This window comes from Stegodyphus dumicola, chromosome 4, assembly GCF_044657685.1.
Source record: "Stegodyphus dumicola isolate Sdum_Otavi_A_Nest chromosome 4, ASM4465768v1".
NCBI classification, from domain to species: Eukaryota; Metazoa; Arthropoda; class Arachnida; order Araneae; family Eresidae; genus Stegodyphus; species Stegodyphus dumicola.
This window is the reverse complement of record NC_140771.1, coordinates 69,709,685-69,722,412: the sequence shown is the minus strand read 5'-3', so window position 1 is coordinate 69,722,412 and position 12,728 is coordinate 69,709,685. Positions and strand designations below refer to the sequence as shown.

Here is a 12,728-nt window from a genome sequence, read left to right as displayed (position 1 = left end):
ACTGCCGCCATCAAGTCATGTTTTGACTGGATGTAGCTTACCCATACCATCACTAATAAAGCAAACAGCCGTGCTCAGAAGAACACTTTTTTTTGGATCTGTTTACACTAGTCGCTGTAAGTAGAGTATTACCGCTGTTAGGCAGAAAGTCTGGCGCTAGGGGGGAAAGCACACTGGAACTACTCGCTGTTTCGTTTTTATTTTTTTCCTTCTCTTTCGATGATTTATTTTCTACTGGAAAATGCAGTGTCACGTGCTGTCTTTTCCCCCAAACGGAACACGAAAACTTTGATTTGCAGTTTTTTGACAGAATGATTTAAGGCTAGACAATTAAAGCATAATTTATGACTTTTGATGATTTCAACCCGATCATTTACCGGTTGTTCCAAGAAATTTGGGCATTTTGCCAAAAAATTATTTTCCTCACAAACACACTTTAAACCTTTTACATCGGCAAGGAATACCTTTGAAACATTTTTCGACGTTTTGTAATTGTTGCGAGATTTTTGAAAACTGTCCACACTTGCGGCAAGAGACTTTCCGTGAGATGTGAAAAATAAATCTGCTTCTTTTGCCATTTGTTGAGGTGGAAACCAACTTTCAGCTTGCCTTACAGAAATATGGGCTGACGTTTCTCGATCTAATGTCTCAAACAATTTATTAACTGTTTCAGAGTTTCAAATTCAGACACTTTCCTCAATTTTAAGTAATATTCAAAATTTGTGGTTAATCGCGACACGAACTGCACATGGGACTCACTTAGGCGTTGAGCCTTTTTAAAATTTTCTAAAACAATTTGGGGTGTAGGTTCGAATTCTTTTAGAATAATAGTTTTACTTTTTCATAGTCATTTAGCTCCTCATCTCTAATATACAGGATAATGTTCGAAGCCCGTTCCCCTAACAAGTTTAACAATATTTCCGCTTTAGATTTCTCAGGCACATTTTTTGCCGCGAAAGCTCTTTCTAAAGACGAGAAAAAATAACTCCAGTTTTCAGGTTTACTCGGAACCTTCAAGCTCGCAATTTCGAGTTCTGTTTTACATCTCTCTAATTTAATTTGTTTTAACTGTAATACTTTAGCTTCTTTGGATTTACGATGCTCTACTATGGAATTACCCAACTCTATTACCGAATTTGGATCGGATTTAAAAGCTTCACTACTTTTAATCGCTAAATTTAAATCTGTAACAGTTATCTTTTCACTTAATTCTATATTCAGTTCTAAAGCTAATAGCTTTGAATCCTCTTTAAGTGCACCTTTTATCAACATTGTACTCTTAATGAAATAACACAAGATAATAAGTAATTCTTCTCAATTACTTAAACACAGTATATAAATTTTCTCAAAACTCTTACACAGTATCTCAAAATAATAAAATGGCACTTTATTCTTAAACTGCTGACTTACTTATTACTTGTAAATAACTCATAATCCATAGATCTCTAGCCCATGACGGACCACGATGTTTTGCACAGGCACTACACTATAATTCAATAAACTCAGGAACAATGGACTGTATTATATCTCACTTTTATTCTCATTAATTTACATCGTTCATGGCCACTCGAAGCCACGAATTCTCTCACAATCTCATGTCACAAACTCCAAGAGCTCAAGGCGCACGCGTAGACGCTAGTAATGAAATGCGCGCGCAAGCGCAACAGATACATTTGCGAATTTGGCGGAAGTACCGTGTGCGGTGAAGATGATGTGACCATGTGAACGTTCTACATCATCAACACAGCTTATTTAGAATTTGAAAATAGGGTAATCGACGGAGGTGAAAACATTTGTATATCCTGCCAAAGGACGTCCGATTATGAATGGTCCTCTTATTGATTCCAGATTGTTAAATGTTTCCCATGCAAGTCTTTTTTTCTCGGAAATTCGAGTTTTATGCTGGCTTCTTAACGTACACAGGTTGTAAACATAAATTGAAATCCTGTTGACAAATACGTTATAAAACTATTTAAGCAAGAATTATTCGTATTGGAAAGCAATCTGTTAAAATGTATTGTAAAGCAAATGCTATGAGACGCGCACTTAAGAACGTAATAAAGAGTTTTGGAATATGTATTGTTGAAATGAAGGGTAAAAAAAAAAATCTGATAAGTATAATTAAAAGAATTATTCCCCTTACATTTTATAATAACTCAGTTACAAGTTTTAAATAATACTTTAAAAAAAAAAAAAAAAAAAAAAAAAAGCTTATTTAATTTCCTTTCAGAAATGTTCAGAGAAAGTCAAGTATTATTTAAAGTATTTCGCTAATTCCTAATAATTCTCTAATTTAAAATGAACCGAATAGAGCATTAATTATAAATTAACTTACATTTTTCGATTTAAAAGATGCCTCAGAAGCCAAAAAATCATGTCATATTTAAGAAAGTATTTTAAAAAGAAGCTCTATAAATAGAAAAGAAATAATGCATAATTTTAATATTAATAATACAATAAACTTTGATCTTAATTTTTGTACCTTAACTGAATAAAATCGAATTACCTTAATTTTTTTTTCTAATGTAATTAACGAAAACTTGAGAAAATATTTCATTCAAAGTAAACCATTCTGAGAAAACTGTCCTGTGAAAAGTATAGCATTTAATTCCGTTCAGAATGAAATGTTGTTTTCATATACTTAGGACTCTGAAGTGTTGTAGAAAAAGAAAATATATACATTTATATGTATATTTACGACGTAATTACAAGATATTTACATCCGAACGCGTCAAATCCCATTGAACTCAATGGTAAATGACCCAATGTTTTGGTCACCACGTAGGGATCGCCGGTGCTTCAGAACAGGGTACGGGAGAAAATTGTTTAGGGCTGCTCACTTACTTCCTACCTCCATGCGTTTTTGCAATATTACAAGATGCCCCCAGGAGGAAACTACTAGGTATTGGTTGTGCTGCTCATATCATCCACAACACAATCCAAACAGCAGGAGATTGCTTGCAAATTGATGTGGAAGCAGTTATTATGAAAACTTATTATTTCTATATCTACACTGTTCATTCAAAAAATTTGCCTGTGTAGAGTACCAGCGCATTTTTGGATATGGGAAAACTAGGAGGTTATCACTGATGCCTGAAGTAGAGAGAGTTTTAAAATTGTTTCCTACACTGAAATCCTATTTCCGGTTGGAAGGGAGTGCCCCACCCTAATCCGCAACTTTTTTGAGAATCTCTGCACTGAATTGTGGCTCTATTTTGTACATAATATCGCTGCGGTGTTTCAAGCAGCAATTCTGCACAGACTGTAACAGCATTGGAAGTATCTTCTGAACTGGATGATTTAATACATAAATGCACTGAGAGAAGAGCAAAAAAACTTTTTGCCAAATAAAGTATGTATGCTGATTACCCAGTTAGAAGAAGAAGGATTGGCAGGAAAAAATGACACTATAAGAACCATTGTAAATTTTTATGACAACTGTGCTGGATATCTGAAAGAGAGGGTTGGGCAATTCAAAGATCTAAATGCATTTAGTCGGGTTGTGTTAAAGGAGCCACCGTCGTAGGAAAACGTACAAGAGAGAGTGCAACGTTTTGGGTGGAAGATTCCTGACATCGATGATAATGAGTTATTTGACGAAGAATGCTACATTAGGCGATTTACTTCACCACAAAAGATTGCAGATTGGAATTGTCAGAAAACTAGTCTCGATTGTCAATGGGCTGAAATTTTTCATCATTTCGTGCCATGATGACCAGGATAAAATCGTGCCATGTGAGCAAATACAGAAAATTGTGGAGTTTTTGTTGTGTCTTCCAGGGACAAACACTGTCAGTGAAACACTTTTCTCATCTATGAATATCATATGGACAACTGAAAAGACACAGTTAAAACTGGAAACACTATAAGCAATGTTAATGGTGAAGTGCAATTTTGAGTTTGACAATTCCTGTGATGAAGGTCTATGAAAGACTTCCACAAGAGCCAAAACTTCTTAGAAGCATTCATTCGTCAATGAAATACATCTATGGAGCACCTATACAGGATGATCCTTCTAGGTCAGCGGCTGATCAGGAAGGCCCATCGTCCGCGTCGAATTAATACATTTGCTGCGTCATGTGCTGGATGGACACATTCAAGCAGTAAGGTAGGTAGGAAGTTACAAACTTTTATTTTCTGACTGCTTTTTTTTTAAAATTCTTTGTTCGCTCTTACTGAAAGCGCATCCGAGTTGTCTTAGTCCAGATCCCAAAGTCCGTGATTGTTGATTTAATAATTGAGTCAGTCTGAGATATGGATAAATTTTATTTTTTCTTTCAATAATAGAGTCTGTTTAACACACACTAATTCACAAATGATGAGTAACTCTTTACAGGACAATGCGGCTTCAATAAAAATTTTGCACTCCGTATTTTCACCTTCAGGGGGGGGGCTTCCGCCCTCCTTCCCCACCACCCAAATTTGGAACCCTGCATCCCGCTTTGCCCTCCAAAAAATCTGGTCACCTTAGGGTCAAGGAATTATGAACTGCTAGACAACTAAAAAGCAATACCGTGAAGGAAACATCCAAACAGCATAAAACTTCCTGCTTCATGTACACAGCATGACGACATATGCAAATGATTACAATTTCAGCGAAGTGCACATCATGGATGACTGAAGCATTCCTTACAATCCATATATAAGAAGAGGATGTGTATGCAGCTTCAGTATGCCTTGTAATAAATCATGAACATCATTTAAGCAATTTTCTGAGGTCAACCAAGCAGAATTGTTGCACGAGACTGAGGATTAGTCTTCCAAGAAACTGGTCATCATGCCGGACATAGCTAAGGAATAGTCTTACAAATATGGAATTAATGGATGCAGGAGAGAATGACTGATGGCCACCGGCAATCGCAACATCTTCATCAGACCACTCCACGAGAAGACAAGCACACTATGCACACTGACGCAGCGTGCTGCCACATCTGCAACCACATCACAAGTGCAGTCTGTAACATAACAAGCAGTATCTGCACAAACAGTTTGAAGTCATTTACAGTACATACACTAAATGCCCATTCCTTCCCTTACCTTTAAACCACAGGCATTTGCATTTGCAGTGATGCACTGAACAGCAGAGATGGACATCCAAATGGCATGACATGGTGTTTACTGATGAATCATGCTTCTGCCTGCTATAAAATGTTGCTACCAAATCAGACAAAAAATTTGCAAAAATGCTGTTTACAAATAGCAGTTTTAAAAGCAGAAACCAAAGCAAAGCACCCAGAATTAACTGTTGGAGGGTTATCTTCCTAATTAGAACGCTCGGGCCCACATTTCGATGAATGACCAAGACTTACTAGACTGAGTACGACTCGGCTGTTTTGTACCCCCTTCATATTCACCAGACCTTGTTCTCTGAGATTTTCAGCTCCTCAGTTTACAAAATGCTTTCAAGAAGTCTAGAGTTGCCCCCCCTTGGAGACTGTTAAACAGTACCTGTATAACTTCTTTACAAATAAAACTTTTTTTTGGGGGGGGGGAGAATTTAGCAACTATTGGGGACATGGCAAAAATTCACAGAATATAATGATGCTTGTATGATCAATGAAATTTTCTCATATTTTTGTACTGTTTCATTTGTATTTATTATTTAAAAAAGGAAGAGAAATGAAGCTAAAATTTTCCTGATGACTTAATATGTACATACAGATTCTATAAAAAATTGAACGCAAACACTGCCAGAACACAATCAGAAATCAACCAGATCACATTTACAATCAGAAAAATATTCAGAAAAGGCATTTTAGGAAATATATGTTAAGCAAGTAAAGAATATTTTATAACATTTTATCTGAATTTCCAAGCTATTTATATATGACACATTATTCTGAAAATTACATATAGTGATATTTATTGACATTATGGCATGTTTTTTGAAAAATAAGACGAATATGTATGATTTGCTGATTTATTTACTGTAAGTTATTTTTTTACTGCAAGCAATATGCATCATACAATTTAAATTTATTAATAGCTTCTTAAAGACTATATATTATACTGTTTTATCTTTATGTATTATTTTAACACTTCTGATATGTTACGTAGGGCGTTACGTTCGAACAATGGCTAGCTCAGAAGGGATTCGTAAGTCATCTACCCGATGAATTAACAGCTATCTCGTCATAAATGGAGTACTTCATTTAAACTTAAGCAAAAAGATTTATTTACACATAAAGACAAGTTAAAAGAATAAAAAATATTTATCTAGCAACAATATCTATCTAGCCACATCATACAAACATCGTTCTTAGCTAACTAAACCGGAACTGTTCGTTTTCCTCTGGCGTCCCATGACGTCAGTCTCTATCTGGCTTTTGATTCGTTGGCTTAGTGATGCCATTCCCAACATCCTCCCCCCTTTGAGTTGCTGGATAGCTACTCAAAACATTCAAGTCTATCAAGTTCAGTCTTAGTGGCATCTTAACAGTTCTACCAGCTCGGGTCTTTATAGTCTTAGAACTGTCACATACATCGGAAACATCAGTGGGGTCCGGAGATCGGGGTGACCCAGAAATTTTTGAATGATGAGATTTAGTTTTGTATCGTCGACATTTAATACAGTCCTTCAGAACACTACGTATCGCTCTTCTTCCTCTTGTAATAAAGTACTTTTCACGCAATATACTTAGCAATATCTGGGTTCCAGCATGACAGTTTTCTCGGTGAAAATATTCAATCAGTCTTTGAGTAAAGATACATTTATCAGGAAGAAGAATAGGTGAAATGAAGAAAGGCTTATCTATGCGTTCAGTAATTCGAGTTTTAACTCTGATAATTCCGTTCGCATCTTTGAAAACACACAAGTTTCGAAAAGAGGTTTCACTAGGAAAAAATTGAGCTTGCACATTACGAATAAGCAGAATTTCAGCATTTTCAACCTCCTGCGTTAGAAGTTCTCCCCCCCCGTCTAGTATCATGATGCGATCTTACATTACTGATAAATCTCAATATCCATGCAACCATTCTAACTATTGAATGGAAATTTGAGAATTTAATGGCATACCACGGGACTCTCTCTTCCAACAAATTAATATTACATAACCTAACCTTTCTCCTTTCAAGTGTTATTTCGGGTGTTTCCGTTATCAATATTTCGGTGTCAGGCCAGTTGTCTCTTGCTTGCAACAACCATGCCGGGCCTTTCCACCAGCAGGATTCTAACAATTTCTTGGGGGAACACCCTCGCGAAATCAGATCAGCGGGATTCATTTTCCCTGGCACATGTCGCCATTCATTATTAGGAAACAGATTATTTATTTCTTTTACTCTGTTCGAGACAAAAACTGTCCAATCACCACGTTCTTTTAACCAGTATAAAGCTACCCTAGAGTCGCTCCAAAATATTGTTTTAATCTCATGGGCATTTAAAGCCTGCTTCACTGAATATGCCAACCTGGCACCAATGCAGCAAGCCATTAACTCTAACCTAGGGATCGTTACTTTCTTCAAAGGTGCAACTCTGGTTTTTGCTCTAACAAAGTAAATTTTTACCCCTTGAGAGGTTCTCGTTCTAAAAAAAATACAGGTGGCATATGCCTCTTTGCACGCATCTACGAAAACATGCATCTCAGTGGAATCATTTATTTCAACATAACGTGAGATTTCGATATCTTTTAATGCATCTATTTCTCTAAACCATCTTTTAAAAGACATTTGAATACTATCTGGTAAAGGAGTATCCCATTTTAGATTTAAATTCCACGTTTCCTGCAGTAAAAGCTTAGGTGGTAAGATTGCAGGACTCAACAGACCTATTGGATCAAATATTTTGTGAACTGTAGCTAAAATGATTCTCTTAGTAAAATTCTGATCTTCACTTACAAGATTAAAGTTTAAATTACACTTAAGAGTGTCCTTATCAAGATCCCACAAAATTCCCAATACTTTCGTGACACCAGTACTATTAAAAACACACTTACATTTTACATTACTCTCCCAGTTTCTTAAATTAAAGCAACCCCGTGACAAAATATCTTTTGCATTTACAATAAAATCTTCCTGCTCCTCAATATTTGCAACACCAGAAACACAATTATCTACGTAAAAAGAATGTTTCAGTTTTTGTGCTATAGCATCAAATTCAGATGGTACATTATCTAATAAATGTGTAATTGAGGCTGCCAATAAAAATGGACTCGACTTTAACCCAAATACTACTCTGCGATGTCGGTAAACAATCTGTTCACTCTCGGACGGATAAAAAAACCGCAAGAAATCTCTATGTTGAGGGGCTATACTTAGCATCAGAAATGCTTTCTCAATATCTGAAGATAATCCTATTGGATGAATTCGAAACCTATCAAGTATCTCTGGAATTATTTCTAGTAAGTTCGGACCCTTATACAAAAGGTCATTCAAAGAGCATTTACCACTTTCTCGGGCTGACGCGTCAAAGACAGGTCTGATTTTTGTAGTGGTACTGTCCTTAATTACTGGCCGATGAGGTAAAAAATGTCCCGTCTCAGCATTATCAGTTACCTTTTCAATTACATTCAATTTTTCCCATTCCCGGAAAATCGTAGTATATTCTTCTAAAAATGTTTTATCTTGTGCTCGCTGGCACATCCTTTTATGCCGCTTCCAAGTTAAATCTTTATTTGTCGGCAAATCGGCCACATCAGATTTAAAAGGTAAAGAAAGTTCATATCTACCGTCTGAAAGAATTTTCACATTATTTTTAAACTCTTCCAAAACTCTAGAATGTTCTAAATTCTTTCTATTATTTTCAATGGGATCTGAAATACCTATGGATTCTAAAGACCACAAATCTTTTATCGAATAATTACTAACATACAACGAAATTGCATTCAAAACAGTATCATCATTGCTATCTCCAAATGACTCATGTTTCCCAGTTAACACATGTCCTAAACAAGTGTCAATCAAAAATAACCCTGACTCCAACCGAACAGATTTATTAGTAAATAAACTGCCCACAATATCTGCTCCCAAAAGCAGACCGATCTCACGATCAGAAGAACCCAAATCAAACTGACGCCTCTATCTTTCAGTTCATTAAGAATTTTACTATCGTTCACTTTTGGCACTGTGCCACAAATTTTGCTCTCGGAAAGTGCTTCGATTTGAAAGGAGAAAGTTTCATTTAATGCCGAAATCAACAAATTATAAACATTGTGAATCTGCGTTCGCGTTTCTCTTCCACCGAATAACGAATGCTTCAATTTAATTTGCCTTAATGGTTTTAAATTTAAATTCTCTACTAATTTTTTACTGACAAACGAATGCTGAGAACCTGTATCCAGTAATGTGCGTACTTTAAGCTCAACATTCTTAAATTTAATTTTAACTATTAGAGTCATTAAATAAACATTTTCTATTTTACAGTTATTAGTTAATGTACTGGTTTCAGTTACGTCCCTTTTAGACTTTTCATTTGCGCTTTTTTCTTGGCGATCGGGACACATTAAAAGAATGGTGATGTTTATTACAGTACATGCAAGAATTTTTTACTCGACATGTTTTAAAAGTGTGTCCAAATCTGAAACATCCAAAACAGGCCCCTCTTTTAATTAATATATTTTTTTTAGCTTCTAATGTCATATTTCTAGCAGAAAAACATTCTTTAGTTGGGTGCCGTTTTTTACAAAAGAGACAGTTAAAATTGCGCTTACCTGGGCTCTCAGAATTTGATGTACTTACTAACGCAGCTGCGGTGGCGAAATCTGAATTTTTATTTAGTGTATCCTTTTTCTTAGAAATATGATTAGAACCAAACCCAGTGCGGGCTAACACGACCATCTCTTCTCCTTTCACTTCTTGTTTCAGAAAATTCATCAAATTTTCAAGGCATCGGTCATCAGGCTGAAGTGCTTCTTTTAAATTTCTGTTTCTCTCCCAAGCAATTAATATTTCTTCGGGCAGGCAGGATTCAACTAAAGGCGTTAAGAAATCACCATACTTCTCTTGCGTTCTTCCAAGACTTTCTAAAGCTCTAATCTTGGTTTCTAAATCATCGTAGAGAGTGGGAAGATCCGTCTTCACACGTCCACTGCTTGCATTACGCATAACCATGCTTAGAAGATCTCTGACGTATATCTGTACAAGTAAGTCTTCTCTTCCAAACCTCTCTCGAAGCTGGGCGATTGCTTTCGGGTAATTCGACGCCGTTGCCGGAAAGCTCTCCACTACCCGTGCAGCTTTGGACTGTGGAACAACTGCTTGCAGGAGGTACTGGAATTTATCTTCATCTGGAATCGTCGGATCTTCATGGATCTTCGAAAACTGGCTCCAAAACGTCAAAAATTCTTTTGCTTCGCCGTTGAATTTCTTTAGTTCGATCTTCGGCAGTTTAAATTTGCGCTTCTCTGGTAATTCAGTAGGTAAAGGATTCTTCGACAGCTTTTCGATTTGAGAACACAGTTCAAAATATTTATCTCTATAAGGCTCAGACGAAATAAAATCTTCTTCATATAGCTTTTCAGTTTCTTTAGATTGTAGAATTAGTGACGTTACTTCCTTTTGGCAAATTTTAAGTCGATTAAACTTGTCTCTAAGCTGTTGTTCCAGAATCGAAAGTAGCTTCAAATCAGGAATATCTGATTTCAGTTCTGCATCAATTTTGTTTGCACATGTGGTAAAGGAAGTTCTTAGACATTTTCTTTTGGTTTTCAGCTGTGTAAGCTCCATTTTCAATTTATTTTAGCTGTTATCGCGCCCCACGTCTTGGCGCCACAATGATATGTTACGTAAGGCGTTACGTTCGAACAATGGCTAGCTCAGAAGGGATTCGTAAGTCATCTACCCGATGAATTAACAGCTATCTCGTCATAAATGGAGTACTTCATTTAAACTTAAGCAAAAAGATTTATTTACACATAAAGACAAGTTAAAAGAATAAAAAATATTTATCTAGCCACATCATGCAAACATCGTTCTTAGCTAACTAAACCGGAACTGTTCGTTTTCCTCTGGCGTCCCATGACGTCAGTCTCTATCTGGCTTTTGATTCGTTGGCTTAGTGATGCCATTCCCAACAACTTCACTGCCAGTATAGATATACTAAACTTTGCCAGAAACCAACTAACATGAAAACAAAGTATTCACATGCACTTCACCAAGCACCAGCACATAACTGGTTATTTAATGATAACATACAGGGAATCAGCAGCAACAATATTAACTGGAAAAAAAAAAAAATAAAAAGCAATAGTATATAAATTGACAGATTCTAACTTATTTACCAATTTGGTCTTGAAAGAAGAAGTGAACTTGTTTACTGAAGTTTTGATGCAAATGCATCATTGTTGCTTGATGTTACAACTAAACTATAATTCCCTAAAGTTAATAATTACAAATTAATAAATAAAGCTACATAATATTAATAAAAAAAATATCACTTACAACAGAACTTTGTGGAAATGTGCTGATCTCAGACAGACACATATTCTTTATTCAGCAGATAAGAATACTACAGGCACTCACACAGCAGCAAAATATTTTTTGCAGTCTGTAATGGTTTTTATTTACAAGATGTGTCATAATTATTTTTTACAAAAGTAAATAGGATTAAAATAGCAGAATCTTCAAAACAAAAATGAAAGATTTCAGTTTAATGAATTCTAGTAAGTTCTTCTACAATCTTCACAAGATCATCCACTGTTGTATCCCTCTTCATCCCAGAGCCATCATCAAACTATAAAAAAACACAAGTGTATACAAATTGAAATTATGATCATTTAAATAATTAAAAAAAGAACAAGTAGAATTATACAGTAATGATTAACAAAAAATTTATATTTTGTCTTACACAAAATTAGAAATAAAAATGTAAAAGACAACCATTTAAGGAAAAAAAAAAATTTTTTTTTTGCCCACATAATTTTGTTTTTAAATTCTCAAAGCTAGCTAAACGAAAAGGTTGTAAATCTAGTATCAGAAATAAAACATTCAACTATCATGTTTCATTGTTTCTCCAGATGTTCTCCAAAAAGTAAGAAATTATGTATTAATACCATGGAGACAATTTTCATTTCGTCACATTTTTCTGGAATCTTCCAGAACCATGGGTCTATAAATCTTGCCTTCAAATCTTTCTAAACTTTCCAAGCTGCAATGTCTAAAATCCTAAACAAAAATTACCCCTACCAATTTGGTAACAGCGAAAAGCCAGAAATATTTTTTTTGGGAGGGGGGGGGGAATCGTAGGAAAAAAATGTAAAATTAATTTTATAGAGAAAACTAACGCACATTCTGAGACAATTATATGGGAAAACTCTTACCATGAAAAAACTAAAAAGACATTTTTAATTAATTACATAGCTATTTTGCTAAGAACTGTTTTGTAAATTATGCTTTATAACATGATATCTTGCTTATTTTTCAAATTCAAAATATTGTATAAGTGGCCAAAATGGAACTTTTTAAATATGACAACAAAAAAATAAAAATACTTTATTTTAATGTTATTTCTTAAATATAATTACAATATATTACTATTATTTTAATGAAATTTATCAATGTAACAATGTTCTTAAAAAAAATCGTTGAAAAATTCTCAGATCTCGGGATTAAAATTTTTTTACAGAAACTGATCTTAAAATCGCCAAAATGTTGATAAGTCGCAAATTTAGAGCAATTTAATAAAAGAATTAACATCCCCAAAAGTTGTTTAAGAGCTGTTCACTAGAAAAAAAATAAATAATTTCAAAATGCTTATGTTTCACTTCTTGCTCAAAAACTCTATCCCACTATTTATA

General features: G+C 34.9%; 1 protein-coding gene across 1 annotated transcript in view; it reads right to left on the bottom strand.

Annotated features, from left to right (window-relative positions):
* Window positions 1-11,381: 11,381 nt before the first annotated feature.
* The window catches only part of pic (DNA damage-binding protein pic), a 136,213-nt gene continuing 134,866 nt past the window's right edge, over window positions 11,382-12,728 (bottom strand). Inside the window, exon 25 of the mRNA XM_085815050.1 lies at window positions 11,382-11,665. Coding sequence (XP_085671176.1) covers window positions 11,582-11,665 — 84 coding nt within the window. The 3' untranslated portion in view covers window positions 11,382-11,581. The remainder of the gene's footprint in view (window positions 11,666-12,728) is intronic.